This window comes from Nothobranchius furzeri, chromosome 7 (assembly GCF_043380555.1).
Source record: "Nothobranchius furzeri strain GRZ-AD chromosome 7, NfurGRZ-RIMD1, whole genome shotgun sequence".
Taxonomy (NCBI): Eukaryota; Metazoa; Chordata; class Actinopteri; order Cyprinodontiformes; family Nothobranchiidae; genus Nothobranchius; species Nothobranchius furzeri.
The window spans coordinates 71,735,975-71,762,615 of record NC_091747.1 but is presented as its reverse complement, the minus strand read 5'-3'; the positions used below and the strand labels follow the sequence as shown (position 1 = coordinate 71,762,615).

Here is a 26,641-nt window from a genome sequence, read left to right as displayed (position 1 = left end):
TTTGTTACAGTTAATCCCGGTTATTTAAGTCCACAAGCAAATGCTGACAGATCTCCAACTTGCTGAGAGGTTTTTGAAATAATCGTTTTTAAAAACAAAAAAGTACAGTTTTGTAATGAATCTGTGGGTCTGAAGTCTGCAGGCACCGTCTGTAACTTACTACTACAGAGGTGTCTAGCTTGTAGTCTTTGACGCCCTTACATGTGGACGACAGGCGAAATCATAGAAAAATAGCTTTGTTCTGCAGGATACTCTTCTATGTGTGTACAGGGTCTGAAACCTCAATCCCCATCTCTGTTCAGTCATCCCATCATGCCAACATGCCACAGTTTTAAGTGCAAAAATAAAAATCAGTTTGGTCTTGTTCCACAAGGCTCCGCTAGGACAGAACTCCTAGAAGGTTTTCCATCGGATAGCAGACAGTACAGTGTGGATGAAGTAGAGGAGTGTTGCAACGTAGGAGAAAACCTTAAGAGACAAAAACAAATTCGTAAGATCAGGAGGCAGAATAAACAAAATTCCTTTATGAAGGTCATAAACATGTGTGTGTTCATTTCTTTCATAACTTCAACAATGTCAATAAATCTTCAGACCATTCCTTTGACCTCATGCTTGGTTTGTGCTTTGACATGCTCTGTGGGACTTCACATGGACAGGTGTATGTCTTTCCAAGTGATAATAAACTAACTTTATCACAGATGGACTCCAGTTAAGCTGCAGAAACATCTTAAGGTTGATAGGTGGAAACCGGAAGCACCTGAGCTTAATTCTGAGCTTCATGGCAAAGACTGTGAATAAATCTGCAGCTGAAATGAATAATGAGCCCGTGGGTCTGAAATCTGCAGGCTCCATTTGTAACTTACCACTGCAGAGATGTCTAGTTTGTAGTCTTTGATGCCCTTAGCGTTGCTACCTCTCAAGTCGAGGGTCACTCTGGCTAAAGCTACCGAAGCACTCAGGTAGAAGAAGGCAGCGATGCCATGATAGATGAAGTCCTGAGAGAGGGAGAGGAGGATGAGAGACATGTACAGTCCAGGCCAAAAGTTTGGACACACCTTCTCATTCAATGTGTTTTCTTTATTTTCATGACGATTGGTAGATTCTCACTGAAGGCATCAGAACACATGTGGTGTTATGTACTTAACCAAAAAAGATGAAATAACTGAAAAAATGTTTTATATTTTCTTTTCTTCAAAAAGATTGAAAGAAAAGCCACCCTTTGCTCTAATTACGGCTTTGCACACTCTTGGCATTCTCTCGATTAGCTTCAAGAGGCCTTCAAGTCTGTTGGAAACCATTTCAGGTGACTTCCTCTTGAAGATCATCAAGATAATGCTGAGTGTGCAAAGCTGTAATCAGAGCAAAGGGTGGCTATTTTGAAGAAAATAGCATATAAAACATGTTTTCAGTTATTTCACCTTTTTTGGGTAAGTACATAACTCCACATGTGTTCATTCATAGTTTTGATGCCTTCAGTGAGAATCTCATATTGTTAGATCTTTCTGCAGCTTTTGACACTGTTGATCACAGCATCTTAATGAACAGACTTGGTGACTCGGTGGGGATCTCTGGAACTGTTCTCGACTGGTTTAGACTGTACCTTGCTAACAGATGTTACAGTGTCTGTGTAAACCATATCATGCCAGATTCTACTGATCTGTTCTGTGGGGTACCCCAAGGCTCTGTTTTGGGTCCACTGTTGTTTCTGCTGTACATACACCCTCTTGATTATTTTCATAATGTCTCTTATCACCTATATGCAGATGATAATCAGCTGTACTGCTCCTTTAAGGATTCTGAGTTTTATAAACTGTCTGAATTACTAGAATGTCTATCAGCTACCGCCAGCTGGCTAGAAGATAACTTCCTTCAGTTAAACTCTGAAAAGACTGAATGTCTGATCATTGCCCCCGAGAGCATGGTTTCCCTTGATTAGTCTAAATGGTAAATGGTAAATGGCCTGTATTTGATATAGCGCCTTCTAGAGTCATGGAACCCCCCAAGGCGCTTTACAACACAATCAGTCATTCACCCATTCACACACACATTCACACACTGGTAGGGGTGAGCTACGATGTAGCCACAGCTGCCCTGGGGCGCACTGACAGAGGCGAGGCTGCCGAGCACTGGCGCCACCAGTCCCTCCGACCACCACCAGCAGGCAACGTGGGTTAAGTGTCTTGCCCAAGGACACGACGACAGCGACAGACTGAGCGGGGCTCGAACCTGCAACCTTCTGATTACGGGTGATTTTAGAGTCCTGATTCTAAAACAGGGGTCGGCAACCTGTTCCCATCAAAGAGCCATTATTACCCGTTTCCCACAGTAAAGAAAACACTGGGAGCCACAGCAGCCGCGGCGTTGTGGGTGGGGCCTACCCTCAGACAGCAGAGAGCTGCTTTAACCAATCACAACAGGTGACAGCAGCCAGTACCAGTCGCTCGTGTACGTCAAAGTTATCTTTCATAAAAAAGTTAACCAATAAAACGATTTATATAAAGTGGATCTAGAAGTTGTGGCCCGTCTCTGCCTACAATATTTTGATACTTTTCACCCTGTTGGTGGTTTTACTGAGCAGGTGCCACTTTTGTCATACGGTTCTTTTTAAAACATGTTTAGACTGTTCAGAATACAAATCCAGGCTCTGTCACATTTGATTGTTGTAATTAAACTTTGTAGGTGGGGAAGGTCAGAAAAGGATCCGATCATTTTGTTTTTCCCTCATTTACAGCGACGGAGATAACGGCGCAGTGCGCCTGGCTCTGGTGTTAATCAAGTTAAATTATATCTCTGCAACAATTTTCACAAGAAAACAGAACAGTTAAAAGCAGGGCTTGTGTTGACTGGACGGTTCTCGTATTTGGCCGTTTATTTTGACGGAGAAAGAATAGAAAGAATTACCCGACACATGCAGACGAACTGACATTTTATTCGTTACACACATCGCAGATGTAGCTAAATCACCCAAAAAAAGATTCCCATCTGAACATCTGAGCTGGACACTGCTCAGCGCAGCTCGCTGTCAGCATGTACTACATAAGGTCCACAGCGAGCTGAAGATGTGGAGAGGGGCTTGGAGCGCGTCGCAGAACCAGAGCGCACGCAGGAAGATTCCTCCAACTGAAGCGAGACTTGTCACTTAGAAAATGTTCCCTGATTATGAAACTTTGGCTGAATAGTGCTTGTTTCTGTCTCCAATGTGGCGACGCATCCAGGAGCCGTCTGAGGAGAATCCCAGAATCTCACATCCTCTTCTGCTCAGAAAGCGCATATGATTACGCACAAGCGTGATGCGTCAACTCGGTCTCACAGTAAAACCGGGTTGGACCTGTTCAGGTTTACGCAGACAATCTTTACATTTAGAATTGGCTGGCATACAGATGTAAAATTAATGCAGTAAAATATAAAGCTTTTTATTTAAATATCCAGTCATTATTTTACAAACACAGAGAGCCGCATCAGATGGATGGAAGAGCCGCATGCGGCTCCAGAGCCGCAGGTTGCCGACCCCTTGTCTAAAACTTGGTCATTTATCCTCCGCCGTCAAGATAAACTTAAGGAATTTGGGTGTTATTTTTGACCAATCAATGTCACTTGAAGGTCACTCAAAAACGTTGGTCCGAAACTGTTTTTATCATGTAAGAAATATCTCCAAACTGCGAAGGTTGGTGTCAAAAACATGAACTTGAAATGGTTCTCCATGCCTTTATCTCCTCTCGTCTAGATTACTGTAACACACTCTTCACATGTTTAAACAAAAAAGCCCTTGACCACCTGTAGTTGGTCCAGGACTCTAAAGCGAGGCTCCTAACTGGAGCAAACAGAAGAGCTCACATCACTCCTATTCTAATGTCTCTGTACTGGTTACACCCGTTAACTTTAGAGTTCATTTTAGATAGATGTATCCATATATATATATATATATATATATATATATATATATATATATATATATATATATATATATATATATATATATATATATATATATATATATATATACATATATATATATATATATAGGATATATATATATATATATATATATATATATATATATATACTTATATTCATGTATATATACATGTAGATTTCATTCGTTAATTTGTTTGATCTTAGGAATTAAAACATAAGCTGACAGCAACAGCCTTTAATTCCTAGATATGTAGTTCATTAACCCTACAATGGTATGGCCACTTCTGACAGAAAGAACAGACATCATTCCTCTGTTCTTACCTAGGGAATCTGAAACTGCTCCCATTTGTGAGGTAAGGTTACATATTTTCATGAATATATTATAGTAAGGTATGTGGTCTAAATGTGTTCTACAGTGTGTTAGGACTGACATATTCCTGTAATGTAGAACAGTCGCGGATGTTTGTCTTCCTACAACTGCTCGGAAAAATATAAATAGGCTACTTTGTAAAGGAGTTAGGGCATAATATATAATATAATATATAATATTATTCAATAATTACCACAAATTGCCAGGGGAAATGTGATTATATTAAATTTTTGTGATTTGCCCCACCATACGCCGTTCAAACTGACTTACGGCGCTGGGATGTTTGGAACTGAGAGTTCCATGAACCACGTGACCGCGAGTCGGCGAGTTCAAAGAGTGTCGTAACTCTCTCTTTCTACAGCTCTGACAGAACCCTGCCCTCCTCTCCCAATGATTGGACAGGAATTCGAGAAACGTGACTGGTAGCTAAGACTCGTGCTCTCATTGGTTCCACCCAAGTTCCTCCCACTGACGCTAGAATTTGAGACAAAATGATCTGTAACACTGTAGATTTGAGGTTTGTACCTGTAGAATGAAATGTGTGTTTTGAGAGTTTTGATTTCAAACTTGTACATTGATTTTTTTATTTTGGTATTCTGCTAGGTAAAAATCGAAAGTTTCATGTATCTGAATGAATGTTTGATGTTACAAAATGAGTGGTAAATGTACAAAATAAAAGTTTGATTTTACAAAATAAAAAATACATGTACAAAATGAAAATTTCCTGTTACAAAACAAGAAATACAAGTACAAATTGAGAAGTACAGTTACGAATCCAAAGTTACATGTCATGAAACATGTTCCAAGTTACAAAACTTGGTACAAGTTACATTGAATATTGTCCCAATCCTAGCTCCATACAAACATCAACAAAAACAATGGCAAAAAGGCCGCTTTAGTAGAAATAAAAAGAAAATTAATCCAGAAGTGATTTCTGCTGATATCTTCTATAGATGTTTATCCAAAACATAAAAAACATTAGCAACTGTGGCACAGTGTCCCTGCTTAGTTCAAAAGACTAGGTGTGCTTTCAAACGAGTCTGAGTGTGTGAACTGTTTCACAGTAAACTTCCAAAGCTTGACTGAGTGGAACGTTGACGTTTGGTAGCATGGCAAGCTCTTGCTCATTCAGCATGTGTGGCAGGTCAATCTCTGGAACGGTGATCTCATTTGATGAGCGAGGACTATACGGTCCAATCCAGTCCACACCATAGTCCTCATCAACCTGAATTGTAAAGATTAACATTAGCTTACAAAAAATTCTGCATTTGGTGACATTTTCTCTTCACGCTGAAATATTTTTGTAGGCCATTTAATGAAGCAGAGGAAAACTCATCCACCTCAGCAGACTGTTTTTGTACATGAAAGGATAAGCACTATCAAATATTCACACCTGTGAAAAATCTTGGCCTTCCTTTCTGTTGAACAGCCAGAGCTGCAGGGGTGATTAGTTGATTGCTGTTCTTAGTTCATGCTGATTCCATGCTTCCTGGAATGACTGAAGATGGTGTTGAATGTGACCCAAAAAACATTGAGTCAGTGCAAACAATTCAATTTCGTCACTTGGGTTGAGTAGTCCCTGAATCTCCAGCTGGGTGAATAATGTGTAGAAAAGGTCGAGGACATTGTCATATACATCTCTCCACAGGCGCTCATTGCTGTAAGGATGTACAAATAAATACATTACTTAAAAATGCACTCAAAATAAATATAAGCCATCAACTTTCTGAGTCAGTTAATCATAACAATAATAAATGTGTGGGTAAGCAATTTAAAAAAGACCATGAAATGTGCATCTTTCACATTTTCACCCACTTTGTCTGAACTGAGTGCATATCATAGCATAGTTTATTTATATAGCACGTTTAAAACGCAGCATGGGAGCTGCCCAAAGTGCTGCACAGGCTAAAACAAAACACAACCATTCGAAAGAACTAAAACAGAGGATAAAAATCCCAATCAAAAGCAGATAAAACATGATGAATACTAAGAACACATTAAAACAATGATACAATAAAACACTAAAACGAGTCACTGTCTAAAAGCCAAAGCGTAAAAGTGGGTCTTTAAACGAGATTTAAAAACCGCCAGAGATGGAGCCTGCCAAACTCCAATGGGCAATGAGTTCCATAGCTTTGGGGCAGCATGGACAAATGCTCGTTCACCCCGCGATTTGAGTGGAAAAAAAACGCAATTCCAAAATTTCCAACACACTCTTATGCACAGTGATACACTACTTACCGAACTCGTGATGGAATGCCATATTGTCTGATGGCCGGCAAGAAACCATCAAAAACTGTTGAGGCTTTGTTTTTGGTAGCTGCATTAAGGTACACAATCAACCGGGAAAAACCATCAATCCCACCATGTACAACAAATCTCCATCTGCCATGGAAATAAATGTAAAAGAATAGAAAAGGACATTTGTTGTGATGACATGAACAGAAAACAAAAAGATAACTCTTGCAAAAAATACTTAAAGCTGAACGAAGACTTATACTTGAATAGACTTGATTTTGTTAACTCTTTTATCCAGGAGCATCATTCCGCAGCTATTTGTGTAGTAGGTGACTGGAATGCTGACATCACAGACGGTCGGTCTGTGTTTGCTAAGCATATGCTGCAGTTCTGTGAGGATAACGATCTTATTTTGTCTAGCCAGCTATTGTTGCCACCTGACAGCTTTACTTCTATAAGTGAAGCATGGAAGACTACGTCATGGCTGGATCATTGCATCAGTACTGCTGATGGTCATGCTGGATTGAAATCTATGCAGATCATGTACAACTGCTCTGTGTCTGATCACGTGCCGCTTGTTATGCAGCTGGAAGTCGGAGGTCTTCCAGAGGTAATTACTGTCATTGTTCTCGGGTCTAGGTGAGTCCTCCTCCTCAAGTAACAATCTTTGGGGTTCTGTGTTCCACAGGTGAGGAGCGGAGAGGTACCAGCTGTGCTGAGTTAATCATTTGGAGCTCGGGTTTAAAAGGAGGATGGAGACACTACTCGAAGCCGGATGATTACTCCAGTATTGGTAACGCCTGCCACTCGTTCTTGTTTGACCTCGCATGTTTGGATTACTTGGATTTTGACCTTGGACTGTTTATTGGATTACGGTTTTGAACTTGCTCCTGAAGCTCCGTCTGTTTGCCCTCCTAGGATTACCACCCCAACCTTCACCAAATTCTGCTAAGAACCACGGATCCTCATTCACGTCTCATCCTCCTCCACCGCTCCTGCATTTCTCCTCTCTGCTTCCTCACCTCCCGTCCGGCTGGATCGCTACACTCGTCTCCTTGGCACCCCGCTTGCCCCGCAGCTCGCTGAGCTAAGAACTCTGAACAATCGCCCACGGCATAATTCACTGGATTTCAGTGCTACTTTAGTTCCCGTTTGTTTAAATAAAGACTTTAATTTCTTACCTCCTGACTCCTGAGCTGATTCTGCACGTCTTGGGTTAAACGCCTTCCACAAGCCATGACAATTACAAAAGAAAACAAGGGCTACAAAGTTATGATGGAATGGTCCAAACTCTCACAAGAGGATCTTCAGGCATATTGCTTGAAATCTGATACTGCTTTGAGTAATGTACATATACCCAGACGTGTAATAATGTGTACAGATCTCAACTGTAATGATATCGCTCACTATAAGGACCTCTGTACAACGTATGAAGGTATTATTGATGCTATTTATGATTGCAGTAGCCCATACTTTACATGTGTGAAGGCTAAAAACATCAAGCCAGGATGGAACAAGTATGTGGCGACACATCAAGCAGAAGCTAAGCTAGCACATCAGGCATAGATCCAAGCAGGAAGACCCAGAGCAGGGTCGGTGCTGGAATATAAAAAGCTTTTATCTAATAATGTGAGGGGCTTCTGGAATGAGGTGAGGACTCTGAACAGGACTAATACTGCACTGCCCAGTGCCATAGAGGGAGTCTCTGGGGCTGATAACATAGCAGAGTTATGGAGACAACACTACTTTGACTTGCATAACTGTGTCAAAGGTGAGCCATACAAGGTAGGAAATGTTACTAGCAGGGAAGCAGTGATTATCACTCCTTGTGAGGTGCGACAAGCCATGGCACACTTGTCTAACAACAAGGCAACAGGCTCAGATAACATCTCAGCAGAATGTCTGAGGTTTGCAAGCTCCAGGATTGCTGTACTCCTGGCCCTTTGCTTCTCTGAGTTCATGACCCATGGTCTACTGCCCGACTTATTATTGTCTGTTAGCTTAGTGCCTGTCATCAAAAACAAAGCTTGTTAAGTTGGGAGCCTACCACTAGGCCACCTTTCTCAGTGGCCTAGTGGTAGAGTGTCCGCCCTGATACTGGGAGATCATACCAAAGACTTTGAAAAAATGGGACCCAATGCCTCCCTGCTTGACACTCACCCCCAAATTCCACTACCTCCGCTCCGCTCCGACACGAACGCCGGAGCAAAATCGGTTCCGTTGTAGTCAATCAGAGCAATTCCACTACTGCGGCTGTGCTCTGGCAGTGCGGCGCCGTGCGCCGCCCTCTGTTCCGGCGTCCGGCAAAAATATAATCGATCCTATTTTTGCCGGACGCCGGAGCACCTCCGCAGTAAATGGACAGAAATCACAAACGCCCAACAGGAAAAGGAGCAAGCACAACTTCTGTTTTTCACAATAAATCGATAAACAAAAGGCGTTTTTTGTTTCATATGCACAGGTTTAACAACTTTTAACAACTATCAATGGCGGCTGAAGTTTAAATGCACAAAAGTAAGCCATAAATACAGTTTCTACTATCAAAGTAGTCACACTTTGTTGATCCAAACACTGCTGATCTCTCAACACAAATGATGGACAGATTAAACAGTTCATTTCGATGCTTCTCCCACACAACGGGTGTTTGGATCTAACTTCCGCATTTATTGCTCGGACTGTATCGCAAGATCTCGAAAATCCCACGCATGCTTGTTTGCCCACCTCAGGTCTCCGCACCGGAGCGGAGCCGTTGTAGAGCGGGTACCAGTAAAAATTGAGTTCGGAAGCGAGCGGCTGCGGAAGGCGGGGACGGACCGGAGCGGAGCGGAGGTAGTGGAATTTGGGGGTCAGCATTAAGGGGTTGGATTGGGGAGTTAAACCACCAAATGGTTCCCGAGCGCGGCTTGTCTGCAGCTCACCGCTCCCCCAGGGGATGGGTCAAATGCGGAGAATAAATTTCACCACACACCTGTGTGTGTGTGACAACTAATGAGGCTTTAACTTTAACTACAGGCCAATAGCTTTAGCTAGTGATATTTCTAAGGTACTGGAAAAGGTACTGCTTGATCGACTTTCTCACTATGTAACAACGACACACCACCAGTTTGGTTTTACATCCAAGCTGGGAACAGATCTGTGTATCTATGGCCTGAAGGAAGCAGCTCATCTTTATTTGAGACAGAACTCCTCAGTGATGATGGGGTGTATTGATGCATCTAAGGCATTTGATTGGGTCAACCACTCTAAGCTTTTTTGTAAATGAAGTGAAAGAGGTGTCACTGATAGCATTGTGAGGATTTTGGCATACTGGTATTCTAATCAGACATTGCAAGTTAAATGGGACAATGCCACATCAGCCCCCTTTGGTGTTAACAACGGGGCGCATCAGGGAGGGCTACTGTCACCTGCTCTGTTCAACCTCAACATGGATGATTTGTCAAATCAACTCAAGAAATGTAAAACTGGATGTATGATTGGTAACAACCTGATTAATCATCTCATATATGCTGATGACTTGGCCATCATTTCGCCCAGCAGTGCTGGTTTTCAGTAGCTGCTGAAACACATGCTCTGAATATGGGCTGAAGTACGATGTGCAGTTTAATGCAAAAAAGAGCGTTGTGCTGATTTGTCGAACAAAAGGGGAGAAGGATCTTTGTTTCCCAGACTTCTACTTTGTCGACAAGAAGATAAGTGTCAGTGACAAAGCAAAATATTTGGGTCACATCATCAGCTCTGTGATGATGACGACATTTACCGGCAATGTCGCGCTCTGTATGCCCAAGCCGATATTTTGGTCAGGAAATTCCACATACCGGTATGATCTGATAAGATAAAAATCCACCTTTTTAGAACCTACTGCACACCTTTGTATACTGCACCTTTGTGGTGTAAGTAAGGAAAGCCAGCTTGCATTAGCTTAAAGTAGCTTACAACGATGCATTTAGGACTCTGCTAGGGAAGCCTCGGTCCTGTAGTGCAAGTCTTTTATTTTGTAATGCTCATGTCAGGACCTTCCAAGCCATAATGACGAATTTGATGTACAGATTTAACTTGCGATTGAAGAACTCTAAGAACAGACTTGTGCAGATGCTGGTTGATCCCCATTTTAGTAGTGCGTTACCATGTGGAGACACTTGTATGCATGTCTTTTATAATCTTTTGTATCGTTTTTATGTCTCTTTTTTAATGTCGACCTTGAGTCCGATAATAAAGTTGAATTGAATTGAATTTAAAGTAACCCTGACGTTAACCGGCAGCCAGTGAAGCTGGAAGAGAAGCGGGGTGATGTGGGTGCGTTTGGAGCGCATGCATCCTGAACCACCTGTAAATGATTCAGGGAGGTTTTAGTCAGACGGTTGAAAATGACTCAGGGGCAGACTGTCACGGCTGCACGGGTAAGCATAAAGGCTTTTCTTTTACGCAACAGTTCTGCTGAGAAGACAGGACTGATGATTGAAAATAAAGATATCACATCATGCCTGCCTGGCACCTGTGCTATGTAACGGAATCAAAGTGATGTCTCTATCTAAAGTTGTATTTTAATACACTGTAGGTAGTTCACTTTTTATAACCAGAAGAATAGGCTGTTTTTATCATCAGGGAGTTTAATTAAACACTCTGTATTGACTTTGAGACAAGAAAAGAGAGAGAGATGGGATCGTTTGAGAATCTTTAATTTCTGAATTATAAATTCTAAACAATCTACCAGGACTAACTCTGTGATGGATGAAAATGGATTCGGATGTTGTGTTGGTGCGCGCGTGTGTGTGTGTGTGTGTGTGTGTGTGTGTGTGTGTGGTTCAGATTCTCTAGGCTGACGTCACTGAATCTGGTCGTCTTTGTTATGACTAGATATCACGAGGCTTATAAAGTGATGACATGAGCTGCTATTTTGCCGTGTACGTACCCAGTGGGGGGTCTCCCAGATAGATCAGGAAATGCCAGGTCCAAGAACCTCGGATGTGTACTGGAGCTGTCGGTGCAGCGGTCACAACGTTTCAAAGCCCGTCTGGAGGGTCGACCCCGGTACCGTTCGGCGGCGCGTCAGCAGGTGCTCTTATTTTGAAAAGGATGTCGTCTGGTTGTTAAACGACGAAAATCTCCAGCTTCACAGTTCTTAGTTTAAAGAAGAAAACACATCTGGCCAGGCTGCGTTTTTCTTTAGGATGACGGTGAATAGAACTGAAGTCAAAAATGGAACTGACTTTAAAATGGCGTTGCCTTGTTTTATATCTCTGAATTGTTGATAAGTTGTAGTAAAGTGGATTGGACACTTGAAGTCAACACCAGATTCTCCTGCGGCAGCCGAAAGCTCTGATTGGTTGGAACAATGTGTCATGCGTTTCTATGGAGATGAGGATCAGTATGTCTGTGCCGTAGTCCTGTTTTCATTAAACATAATTCATGACATATTTATTTCACAGATCATTCACTTGATTATTGTTGATCAACATCTGTTTTGCTTAATAATTTTAATCACAAATAAAGTACTTTGATTAAGTAAAGTTTCTTCTTCTCCTTCGGACTCTTCTCCTGGAATGTAAACAGTCTGAGGAACACCCGACCTTGGTTTTTCTACACAGTGTTATTGTGCACAGGGGCAGCTGTATGGAGTTGAAAACAATGAACTTCATAACCTTACAGCTACGACATCTAAACACAATGGCCTTACTTTGAATGTGCATGTTTCTGGATCGTAGGTGTCCCATCATCATTCTGCAACCAGCCTTTGGGTGATGGCGCTGCATGTCCAAAACGATTGCATCCAACTCTTCATCTCCCAACAGAAGAATACCTATGAGATGCTCTGAAAGTAAAAACAATGAACTTTTTAACAGTATAAAAGTATTATCAGCCTTGATAATCGTATTTTTAAAATAAATTCTGAAGGAAATGCATTATTAATTTTGGTCAGTGGAAATCTCAAAGCATTACAATATCTATAACGCCTCTAAAATACACAAATAATACAATAAACTGACATCAACTCTGTAATCAGCGTACTCATCTTTGATGGCACCAACAGCTGTTATACAAGTACAATTAGCTACCAATAGCAGTTCTGTAAATATAGACCCTTTTACTACCTACGTCATCGAAAGTTGCGCGCGCAGCCTGGCAACGAGAGTGAAGGCTTCCTCATTCACACTCGATACTAAAACAACGTTTTAAACCCTTTGTTTTGAAGTTCTGAGCACATAAAAATGTCGGGTTGTTGCGTGTATGGATGCCAGAATCGCTTCTCTTCAAGCAGTGGACTGAAACTTTACAGAATTCCGAAGGGAGCACATCCGTTTCAACAAAATTGGAGGCGTCTGTGGCTGCAGGCCATCAAAAGGGTTGATGAAAACTGGACTGAACACACGATCCGAAATGCTCGAGTTTGTAGCGCCCATTTTATATCAGGTAAGGTAATTATGTACTAAGGTTACATATAAATTTATACGCTTTATTTCATGCTTCAAATGAACATTTCATTCTAATTCATCTGTATTTTCCCACTGCATATTAGTATAAACTGTATTTCTCTAAAATTAACACGATTGTACTCTGAGCACGCTAAAAAAAGAAACCTATGCTATTCTCACCCTGCCATGCAGGTACGTAGTTCTCTGGTTTGTTTACTATGACCCAAGCCTCGTACGTAGCAGTCTTGTGTCCTTGTCTTTGGCTAGGAAGGACTTCTGCCTTCAAGACGCAAAACTCAGAGTCTATGTCGTGATATTTTACTTTCTGTACATGGCCACAGACAACATAGTTGTATGCATCTAACGATGTGTATGCCCGTAGCTTCTCATGTGTGTACTTACTGGGCCTCTCCACTAAAAACGTATAAATATCGGGCCACTGGATTTCTGGCCACGCACCTACATCTTCCACCCATTCCGTAATGCCACAGGGATCCGGGAGTCTGTTGCCATTCGTTAAAGAGAGTTTAATAATACAACATTCAAAATTTGCCGGTGATAACCCCGCAGCGTAGCTTGATAAAGCCGGACACGACGCCATTCTCTGTTGCCAAGCTGCGCGCGCATTCTCGCTGACGTCATATTGTTTACAAACAGTAAAAGGGTCTATAGACAAAACGTTTTACTTTGTCAATTCTCTAAATGGAGATTTTTGTGTTTCTTTTTGTATCTGGACTACATTATATCAGCCTGTGTTTCATATTTTGAATACAGATTCAAGTTTTGAAAGAAAAAATAGTGTAGGGAAAAATTAAGATTATAGGATCTTTTTAAAGCCCAAGTTTTAACATTTGCAGATACCAAACAATATGTTACTACATTTAAAGCTTATCTACAACACAACTGTTGAGATTTAAGCAGTCTTAACCATTTAAGGGGTAGTACATACCTAAATTCGTGTAGGCATAAACTACATGCCCACATGTGAAAAAGCTGTACTGTGGCACTTTATTAAACTTTGACAATTTAGCTAAGTAATTTAAAGAAGTGGACGATGTCATTTCGTTAGATTTAATTCATGTACTTGATCATTTCTATAAGGTCATAAATAACACCCTTCAGATGTTTACTTGAATTGCAGAATACATTTACCTTGAACCTTCTTCCGCCATTCTCCTCCGAATTGTGCTGGGTGACACAGAAAACATCTTAGCAATAACATCGGTGGTTATGCCAGATAGCACCAGACTCTTGAGTGCTTCGCCTGACATTTCCAGATGTGGTCGGCCAACATTTGAAGAAACTCATTCTTGTTGTGCAGGTTCCACACGGACACGGTGCTCAATTGCTCTTAAACAATCGAGAATAGCGTCATTGATGCTAACATGCTGAAGAGCACTTATCATACAAAATGCTTCAAAAATGTCCTTCAAACAACTCAAAATATCGTCTACTGACCAACTATTCAACTTTATTTGATTCGCCAAAGAAAGCAGAGCTAAACTAAGTTCAGGCAGCGCCGCCATCTTTCATGACCACTGACCTAGGAAGGTGTTACAGACCTTAGCCCTTTGATGCATGAATTATGAAATCTTCAACCATGACTTTTTAAACAATTTTTTTCCTTCATCTTTAGGTGTGAATGAAAGAAATTTCAACAAATATTTTTTGTAAAATTTTATAATTTACAAATAATTTATTACATGTCCACCTCAGTGGACAGCGTGCATTCTGAGCATGAAATATGTTGGCTTGGCTTACTGAAGTCCAAATGGAGGGGCTCAAATGCAATTGTCTTCAACAGCTGTGCTTAACAGCAAAAACAAATAAATAACAATTTTGAGTACTTGTCCACTGTAGTGACCATTATGCATCAAAGGGTTAAACTGTCCGGCCATGTGCGGTGAGCAGAAATCCAGGAAAACCAAACGATGTTGAAGGATTAACCAATGGTGTTGCAGGTCACACCCACTGTCTTGACTGACGGACTGAGACATTCTGCTGTAAAATGTCATTATGAAATAAATCAGCCATGGGAAAAAACTCTTATGAAATAAAAGATGTCTTTGTTAAAAAGACGTTATGTAATAAAAACTGAATAAATTAAATAAAAATGGCTCAATATTAATTTGGATTATTATGAAAAAATGACTTTTGAAAAAAAACATTGTATAAATAAAGACATTTTAAAAGAACAATGGAAAATATTTCATAATATTGAGCTTAGATTTTACATAACATTACATAACATTTTATTGTCAGATTACATGATTGTCTAGTATTTCTTCATGTAGATATTTATTTCAGAATGTCTTATTTATTTATTGAATTTTGAACACTTTTGAGTTCCATACCAACCCGAGCCCTCAGGTCCATCCAGCAGAACCTTCTAGAAGCTCCAAAGACCAGATACTAAAGTCGAGGTGATCGCTCCTTCCAGACCGTTGCACCCCGACTCTGGAATGATCTTCCTTTATCCTTACACAGCGTTGACAGTCTGGACACTTTTAAAAAACAGCTAAAGACTCTTTTATTTAAAGCTGCTTTTATCTAAACCTTTTATTTTCTTATTTTTAACTCAAAAATTTAATCTTTCTTCTGTTTATGAAATTGTATAATTTCATGACTTTATTTTTCTGATGTTAATCTGATTCTGCTTTGAGATCATTATGATTTCATGACTTTGTTTTATTTTGTTCTAATCTATGTGAAGCACTTTGTGATTCTATGTCTGTGATAGTATAAATAAAATATAATATAAATATATTATAAATATATAAATTATAACTATATAAATATATATAAATAAAAATATGTATAAATATATAAATTATAACAATATAAATATATATAAATAAAATATATAAATATATAAATTATAACTATATACATATATATGAATAAAAATTATATAAATATATAAATTATAACTATATTAATAAAATATATATAAATATATAAATTATAACTATATACATACATATAAATAAAAATATATATAAATATATAAATTATAACTATATGCATATATATGAATAAAAATATATAAATATATAAATTATAACTATATTAATAAAATATACGTAAATATATAAATTATAACTATATTAATAACATTTACTTACTACTTACTTAAATGGTCATGAAAATACAGACAACACATTGAATGAGAAGGTGTGTCCAAACTTTTAGCCTGTACTGTAGTTCCTCTTTCAGCTGAATTTATTCAGTTGAAAAAAGAGCAGCACCAACATGGACGTAATTTTGGGGGGGGGGACAGGAGGGACATGTCCCCCCCCCCCCCCCCCCCCACACACACACACACACTTTTTCCAAAGTCAAGTTTTGACCCCTGCACTTTTTACCATCCAAAAACAATATTACGCTATATTAAATTGACACTGGTTGAGCTCTAGGACCAAGCAGAAAACAACCGTTTGTGTTGAAGCCTGTTTCCCATTAGAGCATACTGTAAAGACACCCCCCCCCCCGTGTCCCCCCCACTTCTAAAGTGAAAATTGCGTCCATGAGCACCAACATTATCTCCAGCATTCACCCTACATAACCATACAGTCAAGAGCCGAAATCACTTTCAATACAGTCTAACATTTGACTAAGATTCGTTCTTATTCCAAGTAGCAATAGGGAACATGGAAAAGTACAGTTCTTAGTTCTGAGGACGACTTACCGCTGCTGCCCAGCCACTAGAGTTGTGATGACCCCCAACGGCAAACACCATTAACCAGATGAAAGTCATGACAAAGCAGAAGACAGAGACAAACATGACCCAGCCCTGTGGGTTGTTTGGCTCCACCAATGTGCACGCCACCAAGATCCACACTAGACCACCAAAGATCTGCAAGATATACCAGAAAGGTGAAAGTACAGCATGCTACAGCGAAGCAATGCAGTGGAGCTGTTGGAGACTGACGCTTTCATTTTAGCCTAAATGCAGTCATTTTTGATGAGTCTTTAGCGTGAGGTGATGCCTTTACAGTTTTTTTCAATTGCTAAAACTCAAAAAGCAAAAATGAGGCACAATTTTCACAACCTCTACTTCTGTTCCCAATCGCTTGACTCAATTTATCACTACTTAAGATTTCCTTATCATATTAGAACTCTGATTTTCCTCCTTTAAACTCTGATGTCAATTTCACATTACCTTGCTGTCAAAACACATCACACAATTTTCAGGTTTACACACACTTTCCACATAAATTCTCAAAGCTTCAATCAACAACACACAAATATTCAAATCTCTAAACTGTCGGGTCTGGCGAGCAATTTGCAATCAGGGACTGCAGCATAAAAGTACGTTTCCACAAGGCTACCCAGGTGTATGAGTGGTTTCAGGACCACCCACGGTTTTCCATTTTACACCTTCCACCTTATTCCCACTTCCTCAATCCCACTGAGGAGTTTTTCTCAGCCTGGAGGTGGAAGGTGTACGAAAGGAATCCACAGAGCCAGGTCCCACTGCTTCAAGCCATGGAGGAGGCTTGTAGAGATGTGGCCTTTGAGGTCTGTCAGGGCTTCATGAGGCACTCGAGGCGGTACTTCCAGAGCTGTTTGGACCAGGAGGACATCGCCTGTGATGTTGATGAGGCCCTCTGGCCAGACAGAGACCGGCGGCATGGTGCCCCATCATAATGCTTTTTTTTGGGGGGGGGGGGGGGGGGGGGGGGTAACCGTAAAAATAAAATGTTTTGTCTCAAAACTTGGGGGGGGGGGGTGTAACTAAAAATAAAATGTTTTGTCTCAAAATGTGTGTGTGTGTGTGTGTGTGTGTGTGTGTGAGGGGGGGGGGGGGTGTAACTAAAAATAAAACGTTTTGTCTCAAAATTTGTGTGATGCCTAATGTTTGTCTCAGAGAAAAGTGGCCACTGTCATACATTCAGTGTATAATTCATTGTGTTCCCTTTCGACAATTGTGTTTTCAGTTTCTCTCTTCAGTGTTCTTTCCATGCTTGGTAGTGTTCACCCAAAGGCTACGTGTGTTTAAGCAATGGATGGTGTGTGTGTGTCATGTGAAAATGTGGCTGTGTTTACCAAATGAAAACATGTGTTCCATTTTGGGAACATGTTACGATATGTGGTGGCAGGGTTTTGTTGCAAAGGGAAGCCTCGGTTTAGGACTTTGTGTGTTATGTTTGGGGTTTTGTGTGTGCAGTTTTGAAAGAAACGGACAGTTTTGAAAAACGCGTTTTAGCAATAGAAAAAACTGTAATAATTTTCTTTAGTTGAGAGATGCAAAAACCCAGAATAAAACAAAATAATATTTTGTTTAAAGACCTAGAAGTCCTTGAAAGGATTCATGTCACCTGCTACTTTTCATGCCAAAGTTTTTAATTTAGATCATCTAATGAGATGATGGGGTTAGGTAAAATCTTGGAGATAATGGGCAGAATATGTTGGAAAGAAAGAAAGACAGAAAGAAAGAAAGAGTCTTTTATATAGCACCTCTCAAGATAAAAATTATTTTTTTAAATTATTTAAAAATTGTTTCAAAAGAAAAACAATTTAAATTGTGATTACAAAATGTACGGAAAGGGAGAGAGAAAATAAATAGGAAAAGAGGGAAATCGGTGGATCCCAGGAAAAGAAGTATAGGTAGAACAGAATAAGGAGAGGGTGATGACGAAGGTCACGCAAAAGCCAGCTTAAACAGGTAAGTTTTCAGATGCTGTTTAAAGGAGACCACTGAGTCCACTGATCTCAGGCTCAGGGTGAGAGAGTTCCAGAGTCTGGGGGCCACAGCAGCAAATGATCTGTCACCTTTGGTCTTTAGCCCACAACCAGTAGGCTTTGATCACTGGACCTAGGGACCTGCTGGGGGTGTAGGGACTAAGAAGATCACCAATGTAAGATGGTGCTTGTCCATGTAAGGCCCTATAGACCAGAACCAGGATCTTGAAATGAACCCTGAAGTTGACTGGCAACCAATGAAGCTGGAGGAGAAGCGGGGTGATGTGGGTGTGCTTTGACGATTTGGTCAGAAGTCGAGCACAGGCATTCTGAACCACCTGTAGACGGTTCAGGAAGGTTTTGCTCAGACACGTGAAAAGAGAGTTGCAGTAGTCTAAGCGTGAGGAGATGAATGTCCATCCATCCATCCATCCATCCATCCATCCATCCATCCATCTATTTTCAGCTGCTTATCCAAAGTCGGGTTGCAGAGGCAGCAGCCAAAGCCGAGAGACCCAGACTTCCCTCTCCCCATCTATGTTGGTGAAGGTTCTCAGTCATTGAGATCATGGTAATCCAAAGGGTTCAAATGAAGGCAACTGGACTTCTTTAGTTTCTTGAAGACGTTTCGCTTCTCATCCAGGGAGCTTTGGCAATTCTAACTGGAATTTGGGAGACTCAAGCTTATAAGCTGTAGGTATTGTTATTTAACAAGTCGTAACTACTCTAGGTACCTTCGATGGAGAGACGGGATACCCAGAGTAGTTTTGGCTCATTAAATAATAGACAGGTACAGCTTATAAACTTGACTCTCCAAATATTCCAGTTAGAATTGCCAAAGCTCCTTGGATGAGAAGCAAAATGTCTTCAAGAAACTAAAGAAGTCCAGTTGCCTTCATTTGAACCCTTTAGACTTTCCCCAGCTACTTAGGCCAGCTCCTCTGGGGGAATGCCAAGGTGTTCCCTGGCCGGCTGAGACATCATTAGAGACACACACACAGGGCAATAGACCCGTACATCTGACGTCAGTAATAAGACTGTGTATGTGGATTAACTTAATGATGTAGTTAAAGGGACATTATGGAAGTTTGACAGCCAAAACATGTATAGAAATAACAAATTTCTTCTTCATGCATTCTCCTGCAATGCCCTGGTCCTGTAGAATGAGCCCTGCCATTTTTACTGTGATTGCCTGTTTTTCTGTAAAATCACAGAAAAAGAGAGATGCTCGGGTCGAGCAGGCTGCTTCATGCGCGTTCACGCTCAGGCATCGCCCGTAGCATTTGCTATCCGTAGCTTTAGCAGCAGAGAGGTAGTGCCAACTCATCAACTTTGTTGCTGTTCCTTATGGGCTCGACACACGGGAGGCGGCATCGCCTCTCCTCCATTCATTTTCAATGAGACATGCGCGACAAAGCGATAATCGCGGGTCTCCCTCCTACCAAGCGAAACGCGAAAACGTGCGTGGGAAATTTTGCGCTCGTGCACGTGTCGTGCACGGACGACCCAGCGACGCGATCCCAGAAAGTTGAAACATTTTCAACTTTTCATCGCTGTCGCTCGGACGAGGACCAATCAACGGAGGTTTCATTCACTGACCAATGAGCGGACAGGATGCTCCGTACATCTCCGAGCAAACATGGAGGAGAAGTTGATTATTATTATGTTTTATAGTAAAATCAGAAGTAAGATTTCACATAACTCTAGCAGCACCTTGTGAAACATCATATCTACCACTTTATTAACTCTGAACCGCTTAAATAACCTTAATTCCCTCCAACCTGACACAGCCGGGCAAAACAACGGAAGTTTCGATTTCGCCATGGAACAGAACACGCAGACGGCTTTGCCGCTGGCCGCTGCCGCGGATCGCCTCCCGTGTGTCAGGTAATAAAAGCGACGGCGACAAATTTCACTGATCGCGGCCGTTTGTCGCCTCCCGTGCGTTGAGCCCATAATGCCTAGTGATGAACCAAGCTACATTTCTGAGGACCCTTAGCTACTTTCTTCTAGATATTTCCTGCAAATTAGCAACAAAATAGCCATTTTCGCTCCCAACCGTTCTTTGAACGTTGTTTCAGGTGTTATCAAGAATATACATGTTACAGACATGAAAGACATTACTGGTGCTGTAGCTCACCTAGTTAAACGTTGGACTCTCGTGCAGAAGAGCCAGGTTTGATTCTGGATGTGAACATAATTTATTTAGAATTAATTTTTTACATTAATGGTATATTTTCTTACAGTAAGATGCCCAAATTTTTTATTTGAGACTCGCCGAACGGCATTGAATTCACAGATAAAAAAGATGTGGGTTCAACTTTCATTTTGGAACAATTTTTCAATCAAGGGAAGAGAATGATCTCAGCATGCAGGAGGACTGACCCATCATAAACCTTTGTCGGCTGTGCTGAAGAGAAAGGTACAGAACCAAATTATTTAATTAATTAGCTGTGCATTCTCCTGTCCTCTGTCCTCCGGGCCACACACACACACACACACACACACACACACACACACACACACACACACACACACACACTGGACTGTCTCAGCTGTTATTTTCGTTAAGGCGTGTGCACATACAGCATGTGCACGAGCCTACCATTGAAGCTGCCATTACGCTTTTGGCCTGAGGGGGGCAATCACGAGCATAAAAATTCAAAACTCTGTTAAGTCCCTTTAAAATGAATGTTAAAGAAATTGTGTACATGAAAGTGATTAAGGGTAAATATAGATAAAATCAGTAAAAATGAATTAAATGGCAAATAAAAATAATAAAACATTTGGAAAAATAAATGGAAAATCATACGAGATGTGCAATAAGCTAATCAATGTTAGTAATTAACATCATATGTAAATGTTCTACAAAAATCAAACTAAACGATTATGGGAATAGAGAGAAAAAAACTTTTTTTTTACCCTCCCAGATGGCGCAGGAGATCAGTGGTGGGCCCTGGGCATCAAAGCAACGTTCAGTCGGTCCCCGAAGTTATGGAGCGAGGTCCCCATGGGGATCAACCAAGCAGAGAAGTGACATAGCAGTCCCGCACCCACTGAAAGCACCGACCGTGTGGAGACTTCACAGACTGGGACGTTACTCGAGGTGAATCGTAAGCTGGACAACGTTCTAGCTGCGATACCGGTATTAGTGCGCAAAATGGATGTCATCTTGGAGAGAGTCACCGGACGATATGGACAAGTTTAAAAACCCAAATTGTCTTCACTGAAGGACTGGAATGATCAGTTTAAAGACTGAAGGCAGAGAGAAAATGTATCTCAGCCTGACCCAAACAAAGTCTTGTTATCCGAATCTGACGCTCTAGCAGCCTTGAGCGGCTACAAACCCCCACGAAGGAATGCAGACAGATGCTGTGAAAGCCCAACCTTTTCTTTTATAGAGTGTTTTTATTGTCTGTTCTTGTTGCTTTCACTGGGCAGATTTCAATTGACCATGGCTTTTATGATCTCCTTGCCTTGACTGTTCACCACTTTGGAGAGCTGCCATGATGTTTTAAATGTGCCTTATAAATAAAGCATGGCAAGGCGGAGGAACAAGGGCCTGGGCAGGATTCGATCCCTATACTCCCAGGTGTGGAGACACGTGCGCTAACCAGTCAGCCAAAGGGACATCCCCTTGGCCAAGTAGCCAGGGTGCATGATCAATCGGGATACAGTGACAGGATGCTCACACTGTCATAAAAGGATGGCTCGATGGATGGAAGCCGAGCTGAGAATTTCTCCAGGTTGTTATCCATTCCATGCACTAGTTCAGAAACCACAGCTAGTTAGCTATTTTGCCCGGTTAAAGCACCCATTATGTTGCTTCTTCGTCGCGTTAGTTTTGGTGTATTTCGCTTATCCCCTTACTCATCCACCTGGAAGTCTGTACTTCAGCTCCATGCTTTTTGTGCTCTAATTCCTCTTAAAAGTCATTTTTTCTGTCACTGATTTCTGGATTCTGTAGATTCTTTTACACAATACTTTAATCACTTTTGTGAATCGCCTGCACCGACGGCTTAATTACTCATTCACAAGGATGCAGTCATGTATTTAATTATTGAGATATGCGATTGTTTGTTTTGCACTATCCTACATGGTACTACTGTAGATCTTTTTTTTTATGAATATATTGTATATCATATTTCTATTTCACCTGTTCCTTTGTCTCTCCAACTGCTTTGAGCATGTACATGACACAAGAATTTCCCTCGGGATAAATAAAGTTGTTCTTATTCTTATTCTTATTTTGTTGGACATTTGTTTCCTGTGATTTTTTGGGGATTCTTTGACTCCTCGGACCTTTATTTGGAATACAAATCTTTCGATCTGACAGAGGCAGCTCAGCTAAAGCGGAAGCTTTCTGCAACCTTGAACAACACATTCTCACACCCAAGGCATCAAAATATGACGCGTGTGACCAAGCGTCAATATTTGACGATTCGGGACGCCCCAGCGTGTCAGGAGACGACGATCAGGGACAAACAGCTGACGCTGAGCGTCTGCATCCGACGCCGGTGGTGAGACGGACATTAGAACTACTTGTGAACAACTTAACCTTCCCCTAACCCCAATCCTAACCTTAAGGTCACAGTTTATGGACCTTAAGGGTTTGGATTGGGGAAGGTTAAATAGTCAGATAATGTCCGTGTGGCCGCGCGCGTCAAACAGTGACGCCAGTGGAGCCACGTGACCCAGCGTGTCCCTGATCGTCGTCTCCTGACGCGCTGGGGCGTCCCGAATCGTCATATATTGACGCTTGGTCACACGCGTCCTATTTTGACGCCTTGGGTGTGAGAATGTGTTGCCTTGAAACGGTTTTGAATGTCTGTCATCCCTTTCCTTCTGCCCCACAATGGCGGGTTTATGCTTTCTAAAGCAAATAAAAGGATTGAGAACCTTAAAGAGACTTGCTGAACTGCAAAAGAAGGAAGTGCTGCTAGATAGTTTTACAACTCGTGTACCTTCACTGACTGAGACCCTTGTTGGTCAGTTGGAAAATAAAACATCCATGCAAAACTCTCTGCTCCAACACTCTATTGCTTGGGATCCTACTGCTTCACGACAACCAACTTCCAGCTCAACTCCTGACCCATTTTCATCTTGGTCAGATGTTGTGGTACGTGGTCGTCGGAGAGCCCTTGTTGTTGATCCCATCCCCCACCTGACCTCTGTCTTTCAAACCGCTTCTCTTCATTCTCTGAGGAACAACCAGCTGATATCTCCAGGCCTCATCCTCCCTCTCAAGGTTGGTTTATGCTTGACGCGTCCGCGAGGTCCGCACGGCTCCGCGCGGAAAAGTTGCGTCATTTTAACAACCACGCCCCTCCACCGCGTCTCCGCACGGCCCAAACTTTCCTCAACGTGCACCTAGGAAAATTTCTAACCACGCGGACGGTCGGACGCGGAAAAACATGGCGGACCGGCAAGAACTAGTATGGCAGAGGTTCGTAAATACAGACATTTGTATGATTCAGCTCTCAAAGATCACCGTGATCAACATGTTGTTAATAATTCTTGGAGAGAAATAGCTCGCACTGTCGGAAAAGACGAGGACGCTGTTAAAAATGCTGGAATGCCATGTTGTAAACAGTAATTTCTACTTCTACTATGGTGTAGTGTTGGATATATGCCGTAGAGCTCCATGCTGCCCCCTACAGTTTGGGAGAATATTGGCTCACCGCAGAGACGAGCCGCATGAACCATAAACGCTGCGAGTTGTGAAGCGCGTTCCATCCGCGAGCCGCATCACCGCGCGGAAAGTGAATGCGTCAAGCATAAACCAAGCTTCAACCATCTGATACCATCCAGCAGGAGCCTGTAGTCTGGAAGAAGCAGTCTCCTCAGTCTCTTCCCCCCAGACCTCAACCTCCAATGCCTGACGCAGAATACTGAAGGACACTGTGCGTCGACACTCTGCTGGACTACCTGCCTTGGCTAAGCAGGTGAGCTCCTCCATGGCAAACCCTCCACCTTAACCCCTCCAGTTCCCCGACACCAGAGGAAGCCAAACCCAGAATCCTCCACTACTGCACGGGAACACAAATCAAAAGACCTCTACACCTTGTCCACTGGTTTCACCTTCCACTCTGCTGGTAGGAGATTCAATGATCAGGAACGTCCGCTTTTTCAATGTCATGACGGGATGTGTCAGTCAGTCACTGTCCCTGCTCTCCTGCATATACTTCCCGGTCTGCTGTTCTCCATCCCAGCTTCAGTTACGAGTGACCAGACTCCCAGTCCTCAGTTGTACTCAGTTGTGTTGCCGCAGGAATCAAGTCACATCACTCAATACCAGGCTCAAGTCATCACTCATGGTCTGATTGGTGTGTGTCCGTGAGGATGAAAACAACTCGCGTCTAACCCCGGCTTTCCACCGGAGCCGTCATCAGCACGTCATAGCTGCTGATAGGAACCGCTGTGGTCAACAGAACCTTTTCCACCGGAGCCGTCAGCAGCGCGAGTCGGCCGCGTCTCAGGAGCAGCATGTCGCGGCCTTTACGCGCCGGTTCTATTTCCTACGGGCGACGCCTCTGAAACGGGTCAAGTTCGACATTTTTGGGGAAGGAAAGACAGGAAATAGGACGCGGAAATGGAGAGAAGCTCCCGAGATTTTCAGAATAAAGAACGTACTGCCTTCCGGTTGCTTTACTTTTAAAAAAGGTTACTAACTGTGCAGCCCCGTGAGAAGTTATCACCTAGCTAGCGGTCTCCTTTGTTTTTCAGGTCCGTATTGGCGATTATAAAACGGACAGAACATAAAACACAAACCATGTTGTAGTTTTCTCCTGCTTGTTGTTGTGTTTACTGACGAAGTCACTCGTGTGACTTCGTGCTCGGTCGGTGACAGCTGCTCCCCTGCTGCTTCGCGTCTCGTGGGAAGGGCCAAGCAGCAGCTTACGCGAGCAAGACGTGCTGCTGCAGTAACGTGCTGCTGACGGCTCCGGTGGAAACCCGGGGTTAGGTGTAGGATTCTCAACATGAGACAGCTAAATGACAAGATCTGCGTATTATGGCCCACATGTAAACGTGCACATGCGACCCCAGTGTGTGTTTTGCTTGTCCTGTCTTTCTTGAGTTGCCAGCTCATCTGCAGCAGAGAAGGGTGTCGCTGCCCTGGTTCATTCTACACCTTTATTGATTGACTGACTGCATTATTCATGCAACCCAACCCGCCTCCACCTGCTGCTGCTGTCATCGGTGGATTCCACCTGCTCTGTTTGTGTGTTGGACTGTTGATGCACCTCTGCTTTCTTCCTAAAAACTCTTCATGTCATAACAGGTTTAACAACCTCTTTGCTGTGTCCACAGTCTGATGGGTTCATTTTAGCGGGGGTTGCCATTGCTTGATTGTTGCATGATTGTTTTGAACTCTGACCCCTGGCATGTCTATTGAGCACAATATGTATTCAGTTTTAAGGTCTGTGCAAAAGTTAAATGTAGTGTATTTTTTTCTGGTAAAGGATTATCAGTGATTGACAATTAAAAGTTTTTATTAAAAGTTTGTCTGATGTAGAAATTATGCAGAGATGCCGCGTGTCTCTAAACAAAAAGGGACCCGATGCTCAAGTGAAGCCTGCTTAGTGTGGTCACCGTCTTCTGATGGAGGTAAGCTGCTTTTTAAATAAAAGTCACGCAGGAGATTCTTACCAGTTCTGGTAAATACAGGATGTCGGGAAAGGTGGAACAAATCCTAATCCCACTGGGGAGGTTCGCCATTCTGGTAATATCTGATGCCATTCTGCTGCTCCTGATGCTGCGAAAGAGAGACTGAAGTGGAGACAAACTCTTCGGGTTTAAGATCTGACCAGAAAAACCAGAATCCCCATCAGCTGAGAGCAGAGGCACCCAGTGCCCCCCAATTCACACGCAGAAAACTCGCATGGAATGACTGGAGGATCAGTGAGAGACTCACCTATCAATGTTTGACCAGTGGCTATCACCATGGCAACACAAGACAATCCCTGCAGCAGCAACAAACACACTGGCATTGATACTAACTGGAAAATAACTACTGACTACA

The 26,641-nt window shown here is 42.1% G+C and overlaps 1 protein-coding gene across 1 annotated transcript; it reads right to left on the bottom strand.

Annotated features, from left to right (window-relative positions):
* Positions 1-330: 330 nt before the first annotated feature.
* On the bottom strand, positions 331-26,477 carry LOC107382457 (myelin and lymphocyte protein-like). Its single transcript, XM_054751751.2, has 4 exons — positions 26,269-26,477; positions 16,622-16,789; positions 864-995; positions 331-468 (listed from the first exon to the last, which is right to left on the bottom strand). The coding sequence occupies exons 1-4, from the start codon at positions 26,356-26,358 to the stop codon at positions 394-396; spliced, it is 465 nt and encodes a 154-aa protein (XP_054607726.2). The 5' UTR covers positions 26,359-26,477; the 3' UTR covers positions 331-393.
* Between the last annotated feature and the right edge of the window lie 164 nt (positions 26,478-26,641).